The sequence below is a fragment of the Notothenia rossii genome (assembly GCF_949606895.1).
Source record: "Notothenia rossii genome assembly, chromosome: 6".
NCBI classification, from domain to species: Eukaryota; Metazoa; Chordata; class Actinopteri; order Perciformes; family Nototheniidae; genus Notothenia; species Notothenia rossii.
This window is the reverse complement of record NC_136909.1, coordinates 31,664,316-31,691,774: the sequence shown is the minus strand read 5'-3', so window position 1 is coordinate 31,691,774 and position 27,459 is coordinate 31,664,316. Positions and strand designations below refer to the sequence as shown.

At 38.6% G+C, this 27,459-nt stretch overlaps 2 protein-coding genes across 3 annotated transcripts; both read left to right on the top strand.

Annotated features, from left to right (window-relative positions):
• The first annotated feature begins 1,365 nt into the window (after positions 1-1,365).
• fbp1a (fructose-1,6-bisphosphatase 1a) lies at positions 1,366-9,732 on the top strand. The gene is made up of 7 exons (XM_079688533.1): positions 1,366-1,631; positions 2,518-2,680; positions 3,264-3,356; positions 7,255-7,395; positions 7,483-7,620; positions 7,841-7,960; positions 9,077-9,732. The coding sequence occupies exons 1-7, from the start codon at positions 1,462-1,464 to the stop codon at positions 9,269-9,271; spliced, it is 1,020 nt and encodes a 339-aa protein (XP_079544659.1). The 5' UTR covers positions 1,366-1,461; the 3' UTR covers positions 9,272-9,732.
• Positions 9,733-11,577: 1,845 nt separating this feature from the next.
• Positions 11,578-27,415, top strand: fbp2 (fructose-1,6-bisphosphatase 2). 2 transcript variants are annotated; one of them, XM_079688133.1, is made up of 7 exons: positions 11,584-11,850; positions 12,437-12,599; positions 13,628-13,720; positions 14,829-14,969; positions 16,894-17,031; positions 23,106-23,225; positions 26,896-27,415. In XM_079688133.1, exons 1-7 carry the CDS (start codon positions 11,678-11,680, stop codon positions 27,079-27,081), a joined length of 1,014 nt encoding a protein of 337 aa, XP_079544259.1. In that variant the 5' UTR covers positions 11,584-11,677; the 3' UTR covers positions 27,082-27,415. The 2 variants fall into 2 exon arrangements, with proteins under 2 accessions (XP_079544260.1, XP_079544259.1); XM_079688134.1 differs by lacking the exon at positions 23,106-23,225 and having other exon boundaries at positions 11,578-11,850.
• The last annotated feature ends 44 nt before the right edge of the window (positions 27,416-27,459 follow it).

Sequence of the window (27,459 nt, the reverse complement as noted above, 5' to 3'; positions counted from 1 at the left end):
CAACGAGCTGATAATATTAATTGTTACTTGAATAGTGAAGTTGTAGATGTTCTGCTAGTAAATATTTCTGACTTTTATGTAGTGACAGCTAACACACCCGTTTATCTTCTGTGTAACAATATATTCTTGCAACGTCAACAAGCCTTAAATTAGGCTGTTTTCCGTTTGGCGCATTAATATGAGTTTTTCTGAATTGTCTCAGAAGTGCAGTTTTTTGTGTGGAATGGATGGAACTTGGAACTCAGAATGCTCAGCTTTTTTTGTATGTATTCTTATTAGATATAATATAAAGGTAAAGCTATATTGTGATTATTAAAAAGGGTAATGCTTATTCCAGGCTACCAAAACACACCCGCAGTTTAATTGGGACAGAGCCGAGTCAGCGTCCCTGGTTAACTGGCCAAGGTTGCTATCTAGTGGCGTTTGTTTGAACAGCAGCTCCACACCCATTCAAAAATAAAATACCAGATGTACAGTTACAGTCATAGACTGTAGTAGACAGTGCAGTAATAGGATGTAACAACTTAGTTAGTTATCAAAGAATCCAAGAGAGATATATACATACATTTTATTTCAAACCAAAATAAACAATAAAATGAATGGTAAACATATGCAGCAACGTTTCAATAAGCACAATAAATAAAAACATATAAAATAAGGGTAGCAAAAAGTAGCCTATACACTGATATGATCCTACCTATCGTATAGTATGGTACATTTTCATCAACAATCACCTTCATATTTAAAATACACAATATAGCTAAAATGTTAAATTGTAAAATAATTGTAAATATAACTTATATTACCTTGTCCTAATACATCAAAAATTATATGTTGTATATCTCCTTAATTAAACCGATTTATTTTGCACTTGGTTTGAGTTTAACATAAACCATTCCAAAAATATTCACGTGTTAGAAACACAATGTCTATTTTTTATTAAGTTTTCCTTTTTATGTTATAACCCCCTCTAATTTGCCCTGAATTCTACATTCAGACAGACAGACAGACAGACAGACAGACAGACAGACAGACAGACAGAAAGAAAGATGGATAAAATGGGTGAATTAGGAACACATCTGGCCTGGGACAAATAAATATGCAAGCTGCCAGTTGGTATGTTCAAAAGCCATTAGAATGTGAATCTACAGAAGTCATCATTATGACACTATTCATGAACACTATACCTGCAGAAAGTACACGAACTCTCTTGCACAACGACAGTTTGACTTCAGGCGTGTTCAATATTTCTAGTCACATCCCACTATTGGCAACACTATTATTTCACAGTGTGTACAAAGCGGGTAGTGTTTCCAGATATAGCCACACCTCTCGTGCGGCTCTGGATTGGCTCGTGGTGTCTTCCCCCCTCCACTCCAGTTCCGCGTTGCCGAGCATTTAAGTCCTGCAGCATTTCCTGCAATTTATACTCTCTCTTGATGCAGGAGAACATCTGTCACCATGACCGACCAAGGAGCCTTCGACACCAACGTAGTGACCATGACCAGGTTCGTTATGGAGGAGGGCAGGAAGGCTAAAGGCACGGGGGAGCTGACAACGCTGCTCAACTCGCTGTGCACGGCGGTGAAGGCCATCTCCAGCGCCGTGCGTAAAGCTGGGATCGCACACCTGTGAGTAAACACTATTCTCTGAGAAGATGACACGTTTGTTTATAAAGTTAAAAAGTTCTCTCATCCGCATGCATGCTCCACGCTGGCAAATACTGAGCAGGAGACTCTGGTTCCTTAAGAACCAATCAGGAAGCGCATACGCCCCCTTGTATACTTTTTTATTTTATAAAACATAACAAATATTTACAAGTTGGTTATTATATTCAGCCTTGTTGCCTTGGTCTATTAGATGAATTCATGTGTTGCTGCGTCTCAACCACTTTATTTCCTTGTGTTGTCTTTTTGTTGTTGTTATAAACTAATGTGTTTTTAATTGTGTGTAATTGTGCTTATGACTTTGTTATCGTGACTTTGTGATGTGCTGTACTTTAACTCTGTCTACTGATGCTATCTGCATCTACCAGTATTTCTGGTTAAATATCTATTACAAAAAACATATTCATGAACTGTTTAAATAAATGCTACTTTTTTAAATATAATTTTGCTTTTGTTGTCTTGTAACCATGAACATAAATCTTTATCATGCTGACTTTAGTAACTGATTCTGATTCAGACTTGACTTCCGTGTTCAATGCAGTTGCTCTTTGAAAAAGCAGTGTCATGCATCACTTGCAGTTTTGTATTTTCTTAAAGGGAGATTATCATGACTTCATTCCAATTTAAAACCTACTCTAGCACAAAGCATACAGTATTAGAGGTTTAAATAATGTTTTGTCAGTTAAGATATAGAAGAAGGCACCATAGAAAAACTTCACAAGCTGAATGTCTAAAGTAATTTGTTAGAGCATGTTAATACACTTTTTATCCGTGTATGGAAAAGTGACATGATTTTTGTTTTTATCACTCTCCCTTTTCTCCCTTTTTTGTATCTTCCATGTGTCCTCAGTTATGGTATTGCTGGCAGCACCAATGTGACTGGTGACCAGGTGAAGAAGCTGGACATTCTGTCCAATGATCTGGTCATCAACATGATCACGTCTTCCTTCACCTCCTGTGTGCTGGTGTCTGAGGAGAACGAGAAGGCCATTATTATAGAGCCAGAAACCAGGGTAAGTCGATCGAGTGGAGACTTTAGATTCTTTGGACTCTTTGGACTTTGAGGGAAAACAGCTCTTCGATTTCACATCTGGAATGACTTGTCGGCTGACAAAAACAAGATCATCCAGTTTTGTCTGGGTTTTTCCAATCTTTTCTTTTTGGGATCTTATGTCGTATAACTGGTTTGGGTAAAAAAGATTGGATTCCAGATTCTTAAAAAGTATTATATTTAAGTACTTCCTCCTTTTACATCTATTGCAATTCTAAAGTGTGGGAGGGCATGGTGACAAGGAAACATATGCACATCACTGTCAATGTGTCACACTAAACAAGTGATGTATAGGTTGCGGTTATGTGCCAAGAAATGCAGCAATGCTCCAACTAAAATACATGCAAAAGGAAGACTAGAAAATAAGACTGTAAATAATTCAGCATGTAAAACTTTCTTTTCAAACTTGCTTAGCGACATAAGGAAATGCATTTCTTTGTTTGACCTCAAGATTTGACCTGCGAGAACAATGCTTTTTGTTGAGCAAAACTGCAAAACCTTTTGTTTGCAGATTCTAATGAAAAATATCTCCTCTTTCTCTTCAGGGCAAATACGTTGTTTGCTTTGATCCTTTGGATGGCTCTTCCAACATCGACTGTCTCGTCTCCATTGGGACCATCTTTGCCATCTACAAAAAGGTAGTAACACAGGTTCAAATCCCCATGATTAAGGGTCACCAGTTTGAGTTTTGGAAGGACAAGACATGCTGACTTGTCTCTTATAATCACTGTTTTTTAGTGGGAATGCTGTTAACAGCATTCCAACTAACTGTTCTTCTACGGACGAAAAGTTTATTATTATTATTCCGCCTGTATTTTGGACCGCTTCTCCTCCCGCATTGAACATCGCAGAAACTCTGTTCAAACATCAAAACGTTCAGCTCGGTCGGGAATCGCAGGCTATTACTTTTCTCATTCATAACTTTCATAATTCCAGAGATACATTCCATAATTCATCAAATTTTTAACATTGAAGTCAATGGAGAAAATCTTCAGACTTCAACAAATCTTCATGCGATTCAACTGCTAACTGTTCATTCATACTTTCACTCACCTCATTCCAACTTTAAAATGTCACGCATCTTTCTGACATTATTCGTGTAAAACAACTTTTAAATCTGATTCGTACTTTTAGAGATATTAAACATTGTTCAGACCTTGTTAAAGAGGTTTTCTTCAGATTTTAACATTAACTAGAGAATGCAATTCCTGAAGAAATTGCTAGTGGAAATGCTTTATGCTGAAAATCTTACGCTAAACTGCTATGCTGAAATGTAATGTGTAAGAAAAAAAGTGAATAATTTAGATTGAAATGATACATTAACACTGAGGGCTTGAATGTGTGATGAGAGAAGAAAAGAAAGTGAAAAGGCTTGGCAGCAGAATATTTGAACCGCAAACCTCTGAACTAACTTGATGGCGAATGGTCTGTCGCTATGGCAACGGCATTTGATGACACCCCATAATACGCTTAGATGCGTTGATGGCTGCATCGTTGCCAAACCTGTGAAGTTTTGGGGCGTTTGGAGCAGTTTCACTGAAGTTATGAGAAAAACGTGTATCAAGGCGAGCATTGTGCTGCCATGGCAACGGCATTTGAAGAAATCTCAAAACTGTCCCGTAGATGTCTTCACGGCTGGACTGTTAGCACACATGTGAAGTTTGAGCACTTTTTGAACATTTTCATAGGAGTTATAGCGACATCATGTTTTATGGCGAGGGATGCGTTTCCATGGAAACGACATATGGTGAGATCTCAGATTTGGCGTAGAGCTGTTGAGGCATGGACCGGTGATATACAAGTTAAGATTGGGGGACGATTGGACCGTGTCGATGGGACTTACAGCCACATCGTGTTTCATGGCGAGTGGTCCGTCGCCATGGCAACGGCATTTGATGACACCCCATACTACGCTTAGATGCGTTGATGGCTGCATCGTTACCAAACCTGTGAAGTTCTGGACTGTTTGGAGTATTTTCACTGAAGTTATGAGAACCGTGTTTCAAGGCTAGCATTGTGTTGCTATGGCAACGGCATTTGAAGAAATCTCAAAACTGTCCCGTAGATGTCTTCACGGCTAGACTGTTTGCACACTGCTATCTGAGGTCTGCTGCTCTGAGCATGTCAGTTGGAGTAATGACATCATCGTGTTCCATGACACAGGTGTTTATAGTTGAGCTAACAAGGTGCCTCGACTTCAAAGGCTTCATTGTTCTGAATGAGATATGAACCTAGCTGTGACATCACACACTAATGTTAAAATGTGAAGAAAACCTCTAAAACAAGGTCTGAACAATGTTTAATATCTGTAAAAGTAAGAATCAGATTTAAAAGTTGTTTTGCACGAATAATGTCAGAAAGATGTGTAAAATGTTAAAGTTGGAATGAGGTGTCTGAGTGAAAGTATGAATGAACAGTTAGCAGTTGAATTGCATGAAGATTTATTGAAGTCTGAAGATTTTCTCCATTGACTTCAATTTTAAAAATGTGATGTATTATGGGATGTATCTCTGGAATTATGAAAGTTATGAATGAGAAAAGTAATAGCCATCGATTTCCGACCAAGCTGAACGTTTTGATGTTTGAACGGAGTTTCTGCGATGTTCAATGCGGGAGGAGAAGAGGTCCAAAATACCGGCGGAATAATAAACTTTTCGTCCGTAGAAGAACAGTTAGTTGGAATGCTGTTAACAGCATTCCCACTAAACTAGATTGTTTGATGTCACAGCTAGAGTGGAGGACAGCTTGAAATTCGCATTCATATTTTTTTTTTAAACTGCCATAATTCCCAAACCCTACATTCATGAGACATAATTTATCATGACAAACGTAGGAAAACATCTCGTAGCTTGAAAAATGACAAATAATTAAGCAAAAAATAATTAAACAAAATGCTTTTTGAGGGCATGAAGTGACAAAAACGTTCAACATTCCTCCATTAAACCCCATTGTAATTTCAGGCAGATATTTCCTCACGACAGCAGCCGCACACCTTTAGTTAAACTGCCAAAAAGGCCACGTTATTAACCCGAAACTACACAAAAATTATACTTCAGATACTCAACTTCCTTGACATGCTTCACGTTTCGAAATTTCACAGATATCTGAGACGGTTCTTCCACAAAACGTTCACATGTAAAAGGTTTATCTCTCATTCAGAACAATGAAGCCTTTGATCTCTACAGAGCTCGTTAACTCAACTATAAACACCTGTGTAATGGAACCCGATGAGGTCATCACTCCAACTGACATGCTCAGAGCAGCAGACTTCAGATAGCAGTGTGCAAACAGTCCAGCCGTGAACACATCTACGGGACAGTTTTGAGATTTCTTCAAATGCCGTTGCCATAGCAACACAATGCTAGCCTTGAAACACGGTTTTCTCATAACTTCAGTGAAAATACTCCAAACAGCCTAGAATTTCACAGGTTTGGTAACGATTCAGCCATCAACGCATCTAAGCGTAGTATGGGGTGTCATCAAATGTTGTTGCCATGGCGACGGACCACTCGCCATGAAACACGATGTGGCTGTAAGTCCCATCGAAACGGTCCAATCGTCCCCCAATCTTCACTTGTATATCACCGGTCCATGCCTCAACAGGTCTACGCCAATTCTGAGATCTAACCATATGCCGTTTCCATGGAAACACATCCCTCGCCATAAAACATGATGTCGCTATAAGTCCAATGGACACGGTCCAATCGTCCCCAATCTTCACTTGTATATCACCGGTCCATGCCTCAACAGCTCTACGCCAAATCTGAGATCTCACCATATGCCGTTTCCATTGTGTGCTAACAGTCCAGCCGTGAAGACATCTACGGGACAGTTTTGTTATTTCTTCAAATGCCGTTGCCATGGCAACACAATGCTCGCCTTGAAACACGGTTTTCTCATAACTTCAGTGAAAATACTCTAAACAGCCCAAAACTTCACAGGTTTGGTAACAATGCAACCATCAACGCATCTAAGCGTATTATGGGGTGTCATCAAATGCCGTTGCCATGGCGACAGATCATTCGCCATCAAGTTAGTTCAGAAGTTTGCGGTTCAAATATTCTGCTGCTATTCCAAGCCTTTCCACTTTCTTTTCTTCTCTCATCACACATTGAAGCCCCCAGTGTTCATGTATCATTTCAATCTAAATTATTGACTTTTTTTCTTACACATTACATTTCAACATAGCAGTTTAGCGTCAGATTTTCAGCATAAAGCATTCCCACTAGCAATTTCTTCAGGAATTGCATTCTCTAGTTCTAATTGTTTCTCTGATGTAGCATTAGCCCCCATAATTATGTTATTTAGGTTATATACCCTATTTAAAAAAAGTCCACTCTAGCAACGTTTATTTTCAGCATTTCTATTCAATGGCAGTTATAATGTTAACAATTGTAATGCCATTTTAACTGTTTGAATCGGTGAGCGCTGATTTGTATATGTAAAGGGCGCTTTCAAGGGTAGTAAAGACTGGATAAGTGCTGTATATACAGTCCATTTTCCATGATTGATGGCATTACTTTATGCTTCTCTCAGGCCACAGATGATGAGCCTTGTGAGAAGGACGCCCTGCGGCCGGGCCGGACCCTGGTTGCCGCGGGCTACGCCCTCTACGGCAGCGCCACCATGATGGTGATCTCCACCGGACAGGGAGTCAACTGCTTCATGCTCGACCCGGTCAGTGCTCCTGTCAAGGCCCTGTGTTTCACGTTCAAATCAACCTTGTTTTTATCTTTACTGAGAGTGTCACTTTTTGATCATCAGGCAATTGGCGAATTCATCCTGGTTGATCGGGATGTGAAGATCAAGGAGCGAGGCAAGATTTACAGCTTGAATGAAGGTTACGCAAAGTACTTTGACCCCGCTGTCACAGAGTACCTGCAGAAGAAGAAGTTCCCTGAGGTACAACTGATGTCAGGACATGTGAGGGGGAGAGCTTTAAGCGTGGTAGTGTTTTTGTTTGTGCCCAAGGACAATGGACATTAATCGACATGCTTTAAATCAAATATTTGTTAAGATAGACTCATTTTATCTGCAGTCTTTGATGAAAGTTGTGTGTTTTTTTATCTTGTCCAGTGCAGGGTTAAGTTACATTCTAACGCACTATTTTAAATGAATGCAGGATGGCAGTGAGCCCTACGCAGCTCGTTACATCGGCTCCATGGTGGCAGACGTGCACCGAACGCTGATGTATGGAGGCATCTTTTTATATCCAGGAAATGTGAAGAGCCCCAAAGGAAAGGTAAGGAACCACGACTGATTTCTGGATTGCCTACACATATCAAAACAACTTTAAAAAGACTGTTTTTAAGACACAAATAATAATAGAGAATATAATTATATAAGTAAGTGTATGGTCATTTTGTAAATGGATGAGTCTATACCATGTTAGTTACATTTGACCATGGCAAAATCTGCATTTTGCATTTACGCATTTATGTACAAAAGTTTAAAGGATAAGGCCTCTGATATTTAGCATTATTGTCAGTAAATCGACCAATGTGTTAGTCTGTCTCTCGATACTTCATGATTTCTTTTTAAAATAAGGGTTTCATTTGAAATGTAAGGGTATATCATTTCATTAGTGTAGCACCGTGGCTCATGGATGAATGTTAATGGTTATTTGACAACAACAGAGGAATGAGTTATGTTAGGCTTTGGACACACAGACGATACTTCCCATCAACAGTACTTTGTTGAGACCAAACTGTAGAAAGTGTCACAATGTTGTTTCTTCACTCTCCACATCCTTCCAGTGCTTGCAAGACTGAGCCGAACATTATGTTGTCACATTTTGTAAGGGTAGAAGGTGCCTGACTTGTACTGCATATGACAGATGCGGAAATAAGAAGTGCAGAGAAATAAAGAACAAAAGTGTTAAATAAAGTCCCAGCCCATAATAGAATTAGAAAGTGAATGTAAACGCCCAGGGTTTGCAAGATACCATTTATTTAGTACAATAAACGTTTTTTAAACACTTTGAAAAGATGCAAAAACAACCATTTTAAATAAGATACTACAGATGATAAAATAAAATAATGAGGGCAACAAAAAACTGCACCCTAAAAGTCTGTTTTTTCTTGCTGTAATCATGCCTTATAAGGAAGTCATATCTGTTGATGGGGGAAAGCTAATGGCAGGAAAAACCAGTTTCAATGTTCACCAGACTATTGTCTTCAATTCATATAAATTAAGTTAATACTGTAATAACCTAAGGTAGTAAAGGAGGCAAAGACAGTTGACTAAGTATGAAATTAAACCATCCAGAGCCTTGCAAACAGGTAATGAAATGTTAGATTTGAATAAGCATTATGAAGAGTTTGACATTGAAGCTAAACCCCGTCCCTCCCCCTTAAAGCTGCGGCTGCTGTATGAAGGCAACCCCATGGCCTTCATCATAGAGCAGGCGGGGGGCTTGGCCTCCACCGGCCTCGAGCCCCTTCTGGACATCCAGCCCGAGAGCATCCACCAGAGGGCTCCAGTGGCCCTTGGCTCCAAAGAGGACGTCCTGGAATACATCTCAATCTGCCAAAAACATGCACAGAAGAAGTGAGAGCGCACTGACTCACTCTCACACCCATCACGGTCGGGCAAACAACCTTGTTTCCCAAACTGGAAGTCCGCTTTTTTACGACCCTTGATAATGGTTTCTTACTTTAAAGAAATGTGGAGTTACACGGTTTTGAATATCATTTGAGCAATGCTCATGTTCTGCTGATACATAATAGAAAAAAGGTTGTTCAATCGGAAACATGAACGCTGTACAATAAGCTAAATTACACACACATTCCACACAAAGTTACCAAAGATGAAAAGTGCCAACAAATAACAAGACCATTGCACTAAAAAAACCTGAAGAATTGTTTACCTCCAGTTGTGCCTTTTTCCTTAAAATGAAGATACATTCTAGTCAGGTGAAGGACCAATACAACCTCTATGCATACACCATGATGCCTTTTTCAATTATGTGAATGTTGGAGTCTCAATAAATCCAAATTAGTCTTAAGAAGACAAGCAGTCTTTTTATCATTTTGAAACATGCATCAAATCCTTAAAGTGAACAGATTGTTTGTATTTGTATTTTGTGCCTCTAATGTGACATGTCTCCTGCTTTAATGTTCAAGAGCTCTTTATTTTTCTCATACTGCCTGTGCTGCAACACCTCTTTTCACCCTCTGTCTGAAACCAGAGCCCAGTCTGCTCTGATTGGTTAGCTGGTCCTCTCTGTTGTAATTGGTCAACCTCTTAGAGATGTCCCGCCCCTTAGCTTATCACGTACAATGTGTTGGAGCGCTAACCATATAGGCGCAAGTGTTACATGGTGATGTCACTATGTTACAGATGTAAACATAGAACTTCAATGGAGGTGTTTCAGGCAGGGGGCGAGTGTGTGAGAGAGAAACTGGAGGGAACTTTGGGATGTTAGACTTTGCACACCATTTACAAAATAACACACTATGAGGAAGGCTAAAAGCATAATGGGGCCTTTTTAAAACTCACACACAGGCAGTTGCATTCTTTATAAGTATTCTAAAATATTCTTCATAAGGAGCCCAAACTGTTTCAAATATAACTACTCTCATCCACTGTCTGCTTTTATCTATATTAGATGATTTCAAATCATTATTATTAAATGATAAAAGAGATACATCAACAAAACAGCTGAAACCTGAGCGATAGTGTAAGTGGGTAGAATAAGCAAATACTTGAGAGGAAATGAAGGACTACAAATAAAGTCATTGCATTTCAAGACATTTAAAAGTTAGAAGATATACTGTCAAAAAAAGTGAAGAGATATTTAATCCAGAGTCGACCTTTCAGCTAAAGGTCAGTGTGAGAGCACAGAGCCCTATTGACCTTTAACGCTCGCTGCAGAACTCAATCTGCCTCTCTTTATATCTCCCATCTCTCCCTCTGGCTTCAACCCGTGTCGTGCTGAAGCTCAGAAACGTCAAAACGGAATAATTCCTTTAACCTAAGAGTTAGTATGAGTGAAATAAAGCATATTACATCATGATATGCACATACTTTCAGTTCTGTAATAAACGTTACATTACGATGTTCTAACATGAGTCAATTTCACAGTTCACCACAAATAGTGGAAAAAAACAAATACATTACTTAAGTAAAATGTTGACATAACTCTTCTTTACTTGAGTTTTTACATTTCTTTATGCTACTTTTATTCTGCTCATCCACATCTAAGAGGCAAATATCATACTTTTAACTGCACTACATTTTTTAACACTAATAGTTACTTTTTACATTAGAATACATTATATACTTATATGTTATGATACAGTACTTTACTACCAATCTACCCAGTTTAATTATGGCTCCCCATTGACAAACAACACTACAATGTATTTGTTAGCAATGACAGGGTAAGATAATATTCTATAAGACCATCATTCTGTGAAAGAAGCCATGCCGCATTCAGAGTACATTTTGCCTATAGTACTTTTGTACTTTTACTTGTTAAATGTTGAATTCACAACTTGTAATGATGTATTTTCTGACCTTAGAATTTCTACTTTTACTTAAGAAGAGAGCTTGAGTACTTTCTCCACTTCTGCACCACATGAACCTATATGAAGAACGTGTGTGCAGATATGTAGAGTTGTTCCAGCACGCAAAGGATCTCAGTGTCGTGTGCAAACACATGTGTTTAAAATACTGAGCATGAACCTTCAAGTTTTTGTTCAGTTCCTGTTTACTACACAGGGCTTTCCTTGTGCAGGACTAAGCTGTGCCTGTCTCTCCTGCTGACACCTGAAACCCCCTCACCCGACTCACACACACACCCTCAAGCTTCCACACTCACAAATAGCTCTCTTTGGCGTGCCGTCATGGCTCTTGGTATGAAAAGTACGTAGCTGGTAATAGGGTCTCTCACTCGCTGCCTGTCCTTCGCCTTATCTGCTGCCCACCAGGAGGGACAGAAGGAGCAGAAACCAGCATGTCGGACCAGTCTGCTTTTGACACGGACGTATGGACCCTGACCCGGTTCGTCATTGAGACCGGCCGCCAGGCTAAGGGGGCGACCGGGGAGCTGACCCAGCTCATCAACGCTATACTGACCGCCGTGAAAGCCATTTCCTGTGCTGTGCGCAAGGCAGGCCTGGCCCACCTGTAAGTACTGAGGTACTGGAATGGGATACATGGGATTAAGTGCTACACATGCACCACACATTACTGACTGTAGTATGTTGTTTAAAAAAGACTGAGGTACTAATTGTATTTGTTTAAGTAAAGAAATGCTTGCGTCCCTTTAACGAGAGGTCAGAGGTCAAGGTTAGCTGCAGAACAGCAGCCAGCGCTGGTAGGAATTCAGTGTCAGCTATAGGTGGTTGTTTGACATTTTGCTTCACTGCCACATTTGATTTAAGAGCTCAGGGTGTGTATGTAACTGGAGGATTTAAACTCTCACTCATAAGACACTGGTAATGCTGATATGACTGTGTTGAATGCCTGCTGTGTTGTATGCAAAGACAGTGAGCTTTTGTTGATTTAAGGTGCATTTCAACACTAACTTCAAATGTAGTTTATATGAATTATTGTATTCTATGTTATGTTATCTTATCTATCACATTTTTACTTTAACTTCTTACGATTGTACACATATTTGTATAATATGTTATAGTCTAACACAGAGCAACTGTCATGAAATCCAATTTCCCCCGGGATAACTACAGTATTCTGACTCTGGTGCACGCAGGCAGGGCTTGGCGGGCTCGGTGAACGTGACGGGGGATGATGTGAAGAAGCTGGACGTGCTGTCCAACGTCCTGATGATCAACATGCTGCAAGCGTCCTACGGCAGCTGCTGCATGGTGTCCGAGGAGAACAAGGAGCTCATCGTCACCCCCAAAGACAAGAGGGTGAGGAGGAGCAGCTCACTCTGAGGATGGGGTGATGGACTTAGGCAGATATTGTGCTCCGTAATACACCTGTCCTGTAATCCACATGTTGATTGGAAAGGATGAGCTTTATATCAATTCCCAGGCAGCAGCAAAAAGACTTTTCAAAATGACTTTTCAAAAGCAATTAAACTCATAAAGTCAGTTGAATAAAATATATTATTATTTAAATCTGTAAACTGTAACATATTGACTCAAAACTCCCTTTTGACCATGAGTCAGAAGTAGGTCAAACAAACCATATTACTGAATGATATCTATATGCTTTTATTTCAGTTATAACCAGTTAATGAAGGATGTTTCAACATGAGTTAAGCTGACTAGAGCTTCCTTGTACGCAATATAAACGTAATCATGTGGAATACGTATGTTGATACATAGAACTTTGGAGGAGGAGGAACGTTTGTTATCAATTCAGAATATCAGAATACCTTTATTCGACCCACAGCTGGGAAATGTACAAGGTCTCTGCATTTGACCCTTCCCAGTGTTAGGAGCAGTGGGCTGCCATTGGAGCAGTGTATGGAACTCAGGGATACCTAGCACTTGGTCTTTCTGGGACTCAAACTGGTGACCTTCCGGTTCCAGAGCCAAGTCCCTATAGACTTAGCCACCACCGCCCAATTTGTTTGTCATTAAAGTGTATTCTCAACCCTTTAACTCTATGTTTATGAGTTGTATCTATTAGCTGTATTATTCTTAGTCTAATTAATTTAGAGGAATTGAAATAATAACACAGACAGACAGCACATAAAAGTTATTGAATATTGAATGAAACTCCTGGTGCTGCTGAATTAGACTTAAGTGAATCCATATCAGATTTACAGCAGCAACAAACAACTGAATGCTATTTACACATGACCTATTTTCAATTTAGAAGTCATCTTTTTAAAGTCTCTTATAAAGAGAAACACCTTAAAAGTGAAATTGTTCAGTTTTTATTCAAACATAATGACGTTTTTTTTCATAATTTGTTTGTTTTGTCACAGGGAAAGTATGTTGTCTGTTTCGACCCTCTGGACGGCTCCAGTAACATCGACTGCTTGGCTTCTATCGGCACCATCTTTGCCATCTACAAGCGGGTGAGTGTGACCTCTGCAGTGATGCACGAGCCATGACAAAAAGATTCTGATGTCAGAATGTAAGAATGTTTTTCATGCAATTTTACTTTTAATAAAAATAAAAAAACATCAGACAATCATAGCACCTTATTATTCCTATTTCCAATAATTGTATAATAATTAAATGTATCACATTGTATGAACCATCAGAAAATGTGTATGTTGTATAGTAGGATAATTACATTTTAAGAAAAAATATGTAGTTACTCTCTACAGACACAAGGGGGCACTGTTGTCCAACTAATTCCGGTTGACACTATTATAAATAAGTAGTCAATTATTTATGTCTGGGTTTAATCACCCGCTTTTAGCCTATGTATGTGAATTGACGTGCTATTAATTCAAAATGCATTGATTGTTCATCTTGTTTGTGAACAGCTTGAGGAAATGTATCCCCTTTTTCTTTTACGCAGGTAAAACACAACAGTGTAGAAATATTCTGTTACTAAAATCTGCCATTCAAAATGTTAATAAGTATTAGCATCAAAAATACTTTAGGTACCAATACAAAAAGTATTGATTATGCAGATTGACCATTCTTTAAAATGATTTATACTGTATCAAAGATTATACTTCATTTTGTATTTTGAAGTCGTTAAAGGCAGGGATAACTGTAACGACTTTGCGTTTTGCCAGCTTTTTAAAACCAAAATAGTGAGTCACAATTCATTAGTCAATTACATTTGTATATCAATATGAACCTGGAAAGAAGCTTATTTTATAGCTTATCTTGTCAAATAAATGTAGTGTGTAAAAGTAAAATATGTGCTTCCAAATTGTAGTGGAGTAGAAGTACTAGCATAAAATAGAAATGCACAGATAAACTACAAGTATCTTAACAATGTACTTAAGTGCAGTGCTTAAAGTGATGTCACTATGTTACGGAAGTAAACAAATAAGTCCAACGGAGAGGCGTTACCTTCCACCACTGCCTTTTTACTGTAAATGTGTTTGCATACAGTGCTTCCAACAGACATCCTGGGTGCCATAGCTTCTGGGAAACTGAAGTCTCCAGGACCCCTGTTCATGTTTTCTTCTTTGTTGGTTTATCTGTTGTTTTATGGTCCAGGTAACAGATGGGGAGCCCACAGATAAAGATGCCCTGCAGGCAGGAAACAACATAGTGTGTGCGGGCTACACCCTGTACGGCAGCGCCACCCTGATGGCCATCAGCACCGGGGCCGGACTCAACTTCTTCACCCTGGACCCTGTGAGCTTCACTCTGCATCATGTCCACAGCTTCATATACAGCTCTCCTCTGACCTCCACCGCTGGCTCTTCTTTTAACATTCTGCTCTGACAAACATTATCTCTGCTGTTTACTGTTATATGCTTTTATTGCCCTATAACTGCTTTTATTTGAGAAAACACACAATATTCTGTCAATCATTCCTCCATGCTGAAAGTCTTCACAATGCGATCAGCGATGGAGTGGACTGTAAACACACATACATCTTTTTTTATTTTGCAGGAGTAAGTGCTACCTTTTTCATAAAAAGCCTTGAAGATGCAAACTTTTGAGATCTTTCTTCTTTACATTGGCAGTTGTTTCCCTTTTTTAATATCATTTTTATATAGATTTTGAATATCTTTCATGTTTTTATCATTTCTTTCAGTCTATAAAGCCATGTTATGATGTATCTTACCTTTATCATATTCCTGATTCAGATCAACTTTTGTTATGCTTAGGTCATTATTAGGTTAACTGATCATTAAGATTTTACCTTAGGAAAAGCAGCTTTTATTATAACAGAATGGAAATAGTCGACTCATATTTGTAAGTAATGTAACTTGTTGTTGTTAAGCATCCAAAAAACATGAGAAATCTAGAGTGTGTTTAACCCTCCTATTGTCTTCGTGTTCCCGGTGTTCGCTGTCAAATTTGACCGGTCCTGTTTGAACTGCTATTACATTAACACAAAAACCATTAATCATCACCAAATTTCATTTAACACCCTTTCAAACTGTACATATTGTATCAGACTACTGGTATACATGAAAAACTGCACTAAATATACAAAGAACAGACACTGAACATGTATTGCGTGTGCCAGGTGTGATCCATGTGGGGGATGGGCACATAAGAGCGGTGTGTGTGTGTGTGTGTGTGTGTGTGTGTGTGTGTGTGTGTGTGTGTGTGTGTGTGTGTGTGTGTGTGTGTGTGTGTGTGTGTGTGTGTGTGTGTGTGGGGGGGGGGGGTGTGTGTGTGTGTGTGTGTGTGTGTGTGTGTGTGTGTGTGTGTGTGTGTGTGTGTGTGTGTGTGTGTGTGTGTGTGTGTGTGTGTGTGTGTTTGTGAGTGCCAGGTGTGATTCACATGGGGGGATGCGCACATAAGGGTGGGAACACATCTAGAGTGTGTGTGTGTGTGTGTGTGTGTGTGTGTGTGTGTGTGTGTGTGTGTGTGTGTGTGTGTGTGTGTGTGTGTGTGCGTGTGTGCGTGCGTGCGTGCGTGCGTGCGTGCGTGCGTGCGTGCGTGCGTGTGTGCGTGCGTGCGTGTGTGTGTGTGTGTTTTATCTGATCCGGATGGTTACTAATTCCTTTTCTTTATGGCGGTCATTTTTGACCGGGAACACCATGGGTGTTACAAAGTTGACTAAATCATCCAAACTTCAATTAAAGTGGTGATCAGCAATTGTATATGTTCTAATGTCTACTGTGAAGGATATCATAAAGCCTTAATGCAATCGAATGTAAAACAAAAAAGTTATGATTGATGAAAGTAGTAAATCGGTCAGATTTGACCCGAAGACAACAGGAGGGTTAAAGGGTGCAAACAATTAATCTTATTTGATATTACATTATTATTTTATAATACAGAACATGTTATTTTGCATTCTCCTCTCCTCCATTTTTTTTTTATGGACTCTCTTCACAAGTATATTGAGGTTATTTATAAGAAATAACATACGTTATTTCCCATGAGTTTCCAAATAATTATTTCTCCAAAAAGACATATAAAGCTGTTTAAATAATTTTGTCCACTTATCTTTTGAAATACGTTCTTCAGAAACCTCTCTTTGATCAAATTAAGACAAACCCACCCTCATTTGAATTCCTCTGTTGTTGTTTTAATAAACCCATTCTTGTCGTTTTCCCTGATTATCCGAGTTAAACATTTTGTTCTTGTTCCTCAGGCCATAGGCGAGTTCATCCTGACTGAGAGGAACGTGAAGATCAAGCAGAAGGGAAAGATCTACAGTCTGAACGAAGGCTACGCCAAGTACTTCCACCCCTCTATCAACGAGTACCTCAAGCACAAGAAGTACCCCGAGGTGAGAGCCAAAGTGAAACACAGTTTAGAGAAACTGATATCACAAACATAATCCGATCCAAAGCTTTGTCATTTATCATTTCCACTTTGTGGTTGTGAATCTGATATCTTTAACCAAAACTGATTAACATCTGATGTGCTGACACAGCACTATGCTCAGGAGGACGTGAAACACCAGCAGCACACTCATCACATGAATTATTTCTGACAAAGCATTTTCTCTGGTAGAATGAGTTCAAAAGGGCCCGCTCCTCAGCCTATCATGTAACATGTGTTGGAGATCTAGTCAATAGAAGCCTGAGTGTAACATAATGTTTTCAGTATGTAACATAAGTTAACAAAAGAGTCCAATGGAGGCGTTACAAGCAGCGGGGGAATGTGTCAGAAAGAAACTCCTTACTCTTGCGATGTTAGCCTTTGCAGACCTGCACAGAAACCTTTAAAACAAACTACAGGAAAGTGAAAACCCCAAATAGTTACCCTTTAACAAGGAGTTTTGGTTGGCACCAAACAAAAAAAGGGTAAATTGGAGGGTTTTTAAAAGTCTTTCTAAAGAGAAAAATAAAGTACATTTTTATAAAACCTTAAGAGGAATCTTACTTTTTCTCTAAGAAACTGCCATTATCAACCAAACTTTTAGCTCAAATAAGGAATTTAGTTTTATTGTGAAAATTATAAAAGATGTGGAATAGTTTGTCAAAAGTAAAAAAAAAATACAATTGGCCAATGGTTTGCTGCAGCTCAAATAGACTTAATTGGAATCAGTAACTTAAAATACACATCAAACTAGACATTAAAATACAATAAATTAATTTAAGTTGTAAGTTTAATGTAGAGAAAAGGGGGACATGTAAGGTGATAGTCTCCGTGCAGCCTGGTAGAGACAGAGAGCAGCCGACCCGCAGACATGTGATCCGTCAGAGTGAGGCGTTCCCCTCAGACAGGAGAGACTCGGTCAGCTAAGCTGCAGCATGGCAACACAGTTCACTGCAGGAAACACGGTGTTCCTCAGGAAACTGCAGCTACTCATCTAGAACTCTGATCCCCACAAGGCTCGCTCAGCACTTCTGCAGCACGGTCACCAACATGACCTCAAAGTCATGAGTGATGCTTTGGCTGATTTCATTGTCATTAAGGAAATATCATCTTGAATGCCGATCTCTAAAGCTTGTTATAGGCCACATTGGCAGCAAACTGGAATAAAAACTTTGTATCACCCTCAATACATTTGATATAAGGACTTTAAACCCTGAAGAGTCGCCCTGTAAAGTTTTCTTCAGGACAACAGCTGTAGTGTGCTTGAATTCACATCACTGAGAAAGGATTCCAACAGGGTCAGAGCAAATAAAGTAAACAAAACATCTTAAGGAATGTTTCAAACCACTCTCTTCGAATAAATACACTTCTTCTCCTCTGTCCAGATTACTCCTAATGTTTCAAACACTTCCATCTATGAATGGCCGTGCAGCAGCCGGTCTTTATGGACCTCATAACCGACAACTTTCTGTCAGTCACTTTGTTGTGCTGCCAGAGCCGACACTTTGATTTGTTCTGCTTTCAGAGAACATTGGAAACTGTTTATGTGTATCTTACAATGTCCTTTGACTTTGGAGAATCTTATTTGTAATTTGTTTCTTTTCTCCTACGTCTTTTGTACAGCACTTTGAATTGCCTTACTGTTGAAAAGTGCTATACAAATAAAGTGACCTTACCTTTTATGGTATTATAGATGTTAAGTTAACACTAACATAACATACAAGTAATCAATATTTTTAAAGTGTATAATTTGAAAAACAGCTCAAAGTGTGTTACAAATCCAAACAAAATATATAAATTCAGCGGGTTAGTAATGTAGTTTTTTTGCAATAAGATGCCATGCCCTTATTTATGACCTCTGATGCTCGTCTTAATTTCCTGTAAGAGTTCAAGTGTTGTTTCAGGGCCTTTAAGACTTTACAAAAGTACATTTTGCATGACAAAAATGTATCAGTAGTGCCACAGAGTTCCTATTGCAACTTTCTCTATCAGTTAGAATCCTTCATCGGTGGAACAGTCATCATCACGTTACCCTTCACTCCACCATCATGACACAGCACAATGCAGCGGTAAACCACACTGTTACTCACTGTCCTATGAGTGTTCACATAGCAGACACTTGTCTCACAGGTTGTACTGGAATGTGAATGTTGCTAAAAAAGGACGCACGGAGAAGTTGACATTTAGTTTGAACATGGTGTCCTTTTACCTTTTTTTTATTTCTCATTCACTTTAACCAGTTGTGCGCTAAGGCATGCCTGCTGTTGGCAGATCATCACACGTTAAAGTCTAGAAAATCAGGAAAATTCAAGTTATATTAACAACACATCTTTCCATAAGTTCCTAAACCCTCTTCCAGAGACACAACACTTACTTTAAATCAGATTGTTTGCATTCCGGGATGTTTATTTCACAATTCAAAGTATTCAATTTGCAACCAGCAGCAGATGTTACCACTAAATAGTTGTCTAACATTGGCTCATTTTTTGAAATACAAGGATACAAACTCTTTGTCTTCTCTGTCAGGGTTAATAAGCTTTACGTCATGAGTAGAATTTCCCACACATTCTTCTTATTCATGTTTCCTCTTTTTATTTGAGGTAGTTTCATGCCGTCTAAACTGTTGCCCACTGGATGTGTTTTATTGGAGTGTTATGTCTGTTATTGTGAAATACTATGCGGGAACACACACACACACACACACCCCTCCCTCACGATGAGTGGGATGTGACTCAGCACCACATGACTCTGCATCACGTTGAGCCGGCCTCAACACGCAACACACTACAGGTTCTACTTTTAAGACAGTTGTTTCGTTGTTTCGTTTGTTTTGTTTGAAGTTCCCATTTTAACAGTGGAATTTTATGGAGTAAGCATTAAAGTGTGGAATCAGTGAGTCTTAGAAAACATGGTGAAATTAATTAGATGAACTCTTAAATAATGAGGGATCAATACAAACAAAATTTGTTTTTGTGGTGGCAGAAAGCTAGTGTGGGTAACAGTGAAGAAGCCAGCAAGACAGAGTAAGCTATATTTATATTAGATTAGATTAAATCACACATTAGATTAAATTATTCAAGAAAAACATGTGGCTCAATGATGGCGAATGTTTTCCAATGAAAGCAAAAGCACAAGCTCCAAAATGAATATAGTGAGAAAGTGATTTAGGCCAAATGATTGGACAGGCGTATTACAGTCCAGCTACAGCCAACATGTGATTGGTTGCTTGCTGTCGGATGTATTTCTACAAATATGTAAAAAGATGTTAGCAGGATACATGACCCTCTCTGGTTTTAACGTTTGTTGCAGCAGCTGCAGGCGGACTTTGACCGTCTGCTGTTTGCTGTTTGGTTTTTCTTCGTCGGCAGGTCAGAGCGCTTCGAGATTTGTTGAGGCTGCAGTTTTCAAATGAGCTGCCTGACTGATGGCTTTATAAATGACAGTTTTAAAAAAAAAAGTATACTATAAATGTCCAGTGAAGCAAAAATATGTGTTTCAAAATCAACCACTACGATGTTTGCACACCAGATTTCCTATTCTTACTAAACAAAATAATGCAAAAGGGATCATTACATTCACTGATGTTTTATGAGGTGAACATGTTTTTATTTCAGTGTGTGAATGGTCACACATAACTAAGGAGCAGGGTTTTTTTCCTGTAGGATTCTTTATTTTTTCTCTTTTAACCAACTGTTCAACAACATGTTTTTTTACCTAACAGGCCATTTAACGTGCCTTTTTACATTCAAGCAGATTGTTTGTAGGGAAGTTACACTTATCAAAGTGATTGCAACACATCCATTAACACATAACGTCCATTCTTAGAAGTGACTGCCAGCTGACCTTAGATCAGGATCACACTCTCTTTACAGGGTAACAAACCAACGGTTCTGCCTGGATCAGAATTCTCCTCACTCGTTAAACCCTCACGATGCAGGTTTTGATTTAGGTACAATTCTTCATTCATTCATTCTTTGGCAAAAAAAAGATGTGTAACATATTGACCAAATGAGTGAAGAATTAAGCGATTTCAAGCTGCATGGGGGGGCGTGAGAATCCTTTATGTAAAGTTCCCGCACACCCACCATGAAAACCTGTTAGTATTGGAATTGGTTGTTACTGAATACCAGCTGCTGTTCTCTATCAGAGAGGAAACTACCAACCTTCAACCTGTACTATTCTATGACTTTCATGGCAAACAATACTATGACTTTTTATTTTCATAATGCATATACATATAAAGTATTTAATTCAACATAGAATGTGGCATGCATTCACATTTGTATGACATTTTTAAAAAAACATATTTTGACATTTCTTTCTCTTTTTTCTCTACAAATATAATATACTGCACATTGTCAGAAATCCGCCATTCCACATAATGAGTATTTTTACTTTTGGTACTTTAAGTAACTGTAATACATTGATCTGTACGAAAGATTTTAAATCCTTTTAATTTACATGATTTTGCTAGTTTTACTTCACCCTCCTGTTAGGGTCAGATCTGACCGATTTACTACTTTCATCAATCATAACTTTTTTGTTTTACATTCGATTGCATTAAGGCTTTATGATATCCTTCACAGTAGACATTTGAACATATAAAATTGCTGATCACCACTTTCATTGCATTTTGGATGATTTCGTGAACTTTGTAACACCTATGGTGTTCCTGGTCAAAAATGACCGCCATAAAGAAAAGGAATTAGTAACCACCCGGATCAGATAAAACACACACACACACACACACACACACACACACACACACACACACACACACACACACACACACACACACACACACACACACACACACACACACACACACACTCTAGATGTGTCCCCCGCTCCCTTATGTTCCCATCCCCCAGGGTGAATCACACTTGGCACACACAAACGCACAAACACACACACAGAACAATTTGACACATTTCCCGCTCTTATGTGACCATCCCCCCACATGGATCACACCTGGCACACGCAATACATTTTCAATGTCTGTTCTTTGTATATTTACTTTGTATGTTTTTCATGTATGCCAGTAGTCTGATACAATATTTACAGTTTGAAAGGTTGTTAAATGACATTTGGTGATGATTAATGGTTTTTGTGTTAAAGTAATAGCAGTTTAAACAGGATCGGTCAAATTTGACCGCGAACACCAAAGTAAGGGGGTGGGGTTAAATCAAAATCAAAAATGCGAAAAGTTTGAGAAATATCTAAGCCTTATGTTAGAAATTAAAATCAATGTTTTAATGGGGAAATGTAGTTTAAACATGCCGTCAGTTTTAATGCTCTTTTATACTGAAAAACCAGAAATTCTTGTGCACAAGCAGTTAAGCTTTTAAGCTTTTATTCTGAAAATCCTTCATCTCCGGTTAGCATTTAGCATGTGGCTAATATACGATTTCCTGAAGAGGTGAATTTAGTAGCGAAATGATATGGAGTGGTGCAAACCGAAGCCTACTGATTTAACACTACAACTATAGATGTCGAGATACTATCATGCTGAATATTAAATGAAGGTACAGTTTATTTGAATACATTGTTTACAGACGAGTAGCATGTGACAACATCCGGAATGACCGGAAACCAAACGAGCCGAGAAGTATTGTTTAGAGTATTGATTACAGCGTTTAGAATGTGTTAAATGAAAAGTGATGAAAGAGAATATGAGGAGAAACGGCGTGTTAAGCATATATTGAATGTGAAAAGAACCTATCCTCTGTTTAAATGCAATAACGGACATTGGAGACGAGGTGAGCCGGCTGGCGGGGAGGAGCCAGCAGAGGATATATATAGCAGCGCCGGGGGAGAGATCCGCTGTCTTCTTGCTCAGGAGAACCGGACCACAGCTGTTTGTCTGACGGAACAATATTCTGTCTGTAACACAACCGCGCCTTTTTTAATTAAAGTATCCCATTTGAATCTTTTCAGAGACTCCATTTAGTCTCATTTTAAAGCTTCTCTCCTGGACGCGAGAATAAAGAACATATTTAACACTTACTAATAATCAAAACATCCTCTGCCCTCCTGCAGGACGGCAGCTCTCCCTACGGAGCACGTTATGTGGGCTCCATGGTCTCAGATATTCACCGCACCATCGCCTACGGAGGGATCTTCATGTACCCCGCCAACGAGAAGAGCCCCAAGGGGAAGGTAACCGCTGACCTCCACCAACCTTTATCTGTCCAATATTCAGATTAACACATAAAACCTTTAAGATTGACATCAACGATCACAGAATCATGCTACCTAAATGTTTCCACTTACATCTACTTCATGGCAGAATAATAACATATTTGTCTGGTTTAGAAACTATAGTCTAAATACAGAGGAGGAGGTGACACTTTTGGCTCAGAGTATCCTGCTTCAACCATCACCAAGGCTCTCTTCAACATTGTTCAATAATGGTGAAATACTAGACAATACTTTGGATAAATAAAGCATAACATTTTTTATTTTTTATTAAAAGATTACAAATAAATATCAATCAAGTGTCATTCCAGAGACCATCTTGTCCACACATGTCTGGAAGCCAATGGCCTCTTTTCAAAGTCCCACCCCTCTATTTCCTTGATGAGACCACAACTTTTTCCAATCCTCCGTTTTTGATCAGCTGTGATGTCAAACACAAAAATACAAGAAAAACCCAACAACAGCCGAAAAGCCCTCACCTATAGATACAGACAGACATGTAGCTAGAAGCTAGTGATATAACTAAAGCAACTATGGATTTGAACCTTTATATATATGATTTTAACTTAATCTCAGGTGTTTGACAACAGAGCTGTATGAGGTCAACAAAGAGACTAGTAACACGTGTTGAGACAGGATTTGTGCAAACGCTCGGTCACCTTTGACCTTAACCTGAGGCCTGTACTACGAAGCTGGTTCAACCTAACCTGGATATTTTTGAGTTAGCCGGTTGGCCTAATCCAAAACATACGCGCTCTCGCTAAACTGTACTACGACGCGGGTTATCAAGTGGATCGTTCAAGCCAGCCGTGTCCTATCTAGTTAGGTGCACGTTCACATGAAAGGGGTGGTATTTGGAGCATTCGACCAATCACAAACATGGACAAGCGTACTGACAGCGCAGCGCGTCATACTTCCTGAATGAAAAGTCAACTATAATATTAGACATATGAAGAACTTAAACTTTAAACATCCATGACTTAAATACTTTATCCAGGATAAAGCCACATAGTTGCACCTGCAAGGTGAATACAGCTGGTAAAAGAAAAAGTGTTTGAATGCGTACATTAACAGGTTTATGATATCACTGCCCCGTCTAAGACACGAGTGGATCTGACTTTAATTACATTTGACTCGAGTGTTTCGTCAACTTAATGTGTTGCTTAAAATAATACTTCTGCATACAGTATGTGACACTGTGAATGTTGCACGGCCAGATACGGCTCAGCTGACTCAGATAAGGAAATATATGATAGGCCTACATTATGATGTGATATGCCCGCGGACTGTACCTAATGTTACTCTGATCCGGTTACTTATGTTGTGGCAGATATTTAATTAAGCTTTCTTAACATAATAGTATAATAGTTATAATAGTCAGATTGCTCTGAAGATGGGAGGTGATATTCTATTCATTTTCACGTTCACAGTCAGTGATTTTGGCCGGCCGTCTTTCCTGCAACGGCAGTTTAAACTGTGTTTCCTCCGCACACTGAGCTCTGATTGGTCAGCAGGCGTGGAGTTGATCTCTCATCCTGGAACCTATCCTGCTTCGGAGCACAGACTAGTTCCAGGATAAGTCACCATGGAGATCTAGCCCGCTAAAAAGTGAACCAGCTTCGTAGTACCGGAAATCCCAGAAGTTATCTTGCTAAACGAAAATCCTGCTTCGTAGTATAGCCCCCTGCTGGCAGGCTAACAGCGGATCTGAGAGCCTTTATGAAAAGTACACTGAAGCACATTAGTCTGGCCATGAAGTCCTAAGTAAATACTTTAAAATGTTTTCTAAGAAAGGGGTAGCCAGCGCAGTCTAAAAGAGGAGCAGTTTGTAACCTGAGGCTGTTTTCCTCCTCCTGTGCTAAAGAAAGCCCGGAGACAGTCGAGGCGCGTCACAGAGATAGACAACAACAACTCTCACCCATTTATCCTGAACCCTACTGTCTTACACCTTTAACAATGTTTCATTATCAAGATGCTCAAATTGCAAAACAAAACATTGAAATTAGATTCTAATTTTTACTTTAACAGCAGCATGGAGTTGAATGGTTGCTGGTTGTTGTGGTGTCACACCGTGTCTCATAATAGATTCTGAACTTACTGATCTTACTCTTCATGTGTTATTAGACATAGAGGAGGGCAAGGCTGTTTTTAGTTAGCACATTTAAATCACATTGGTATCTCAAAGGGCTTTACATATCTCTTGTTCCCTTGTTTAATCTGTTTTTATTGTCTGGTTACACAGAGCAAAATTCTGATAAATCAATGCATACAAATATACAAAATAAGTGATATGGATAAAATACACAATAAGTACAAAATAAATCAACAAACATACAAAGTATAGTGTGTCAAAAATTCAAGAAAAATTAGACATTGTACAGTTTTTCAAAAATATAAAAAAAGAGAAAAGGTATTATATGTCAAAAATGTACCAAAAATAAATAAACCCAGTGTAGTATGTCTTAAAAGCAAAAAAAAACAAAAACATAGTGTAGTATGTAAAATATATCAGAAAAAACAGCATAGTACAGTAAGTTGACAATATGAGAAAAAACAAGGCAGTATACTATGTTTAAATATATAGGAAAAAAACGCATTGTATACTACATCGAAAATATGCGGGGAAAAAGGACACAGAAAAGTATGGTATATACAGTATAGTATGCCCGAAAATATAAAAAAGTAGTATCAAATGTTGAATAGAAATTGTAAAAAAACAACATAGTTTATTATGTCACACATATCATAAGAACGACATAGTACAGTATGTTTAAAAATATGAGAAAAACAACACAGCATGTTGAAAATATGAGAAAAGACGACATAGTAATAGTTTGAAAAATGAAAAGAAAAAATTGCATACTATATTTGTTTGTGGTAAGGCCAAGGACCACATTTTTTGGATCTCTCAAATAAATGCAACAAAAACATGCTTCAAACTGGAATACACCAGTAAGGTTTAACCTCCCCACCCCAACTAAAAACGTACATTGTTCACACTTCATCTAAATGCAGCCCAGTTTTTATCAAAGATTTCCATCTGTGCTTTCTGGGAATATATAATACTTCCTTGTATAGAATGTACCAAAGTATATTAACATTTTAGTTACTTGTACTTTAGTTAAGTTGATTTTTCTTTATTTGTATGGAAAACTTCTGTTTTATACTCCACTACAATTGGCAGCTTGAGTCACAAGCAAATTTAAGTGAACAAAACAAAATATAAATCAAGATAGATAATTATAATCCAGTAATGGAATACACATTATTCAGAATTTTTACATTCCGCATAATGAACACTTTTACTTTTCATATATTTTGATGGTAAGAGTTTGCAGTATTTTAACAGTGTGGTTTTTATACTTTACTTTTACTAAGACTCCATACTATTGCCTACCTTACTACCTCAGGGCCAGAGTTGTCATGTTTTACCTTTTATGATATGTCCAAGTTTGATAACATCTAATGACTGCTACAAAAATCAAAATACATTCTGTCACAAAGTCTTTAAAGCTAAAAGAAAATACTATTTGCATGCGTATAAAGCGTTTGACCGAGGAAAACTAGCAAACCATTTTATTTACTTTGTGTTTCATAACGCCATCCTTTGTTTCCATGTTCCTGCCCAAAGCTGCGGTTGTTGTACGAGTGCAACCCCATCGCCTTCCTCATCGAGCAGGCGGGGGGGCTGGCCTCCACCGGCTTCCAGAGGGTGCTGGACATCCAGCCCGAAGAGCTCCACCAGAGGGTCCCCTTCGTGGTGGGCTCCCCCGATGACGTCAACGAGTTCCTGACCTTTGTCAAGAAGCACCAGTGAAGCTGCACAAATGTATATATACAGCTCCTATCAAATGACACAAGGTTCTTTTTTGGGGATCTCTATGTACCAAAATAGAATAATTATTTTGAAGTTTTATCAAAATGTATAAGTTGATCACAAATCATGGAATAATACAAAAAATAAATGAATAACCGTTTTAATAAAATTGTATTTGTTCTTTTAAGTAGGCTACTCCAACCTATGTTTTTTTCTAATTGCAGAATAAATGTGCAAAAAAGGCAAATTGAATTCCTTAATAATATCACAACGGATCATCTGTTTTCATCAAATAAATAAATGAACAAATACAGATTCTACTGCTCCCTGTACATTTCAGCTTGTCCTCACACATGATTTTGAAGTTGTAATAATAAT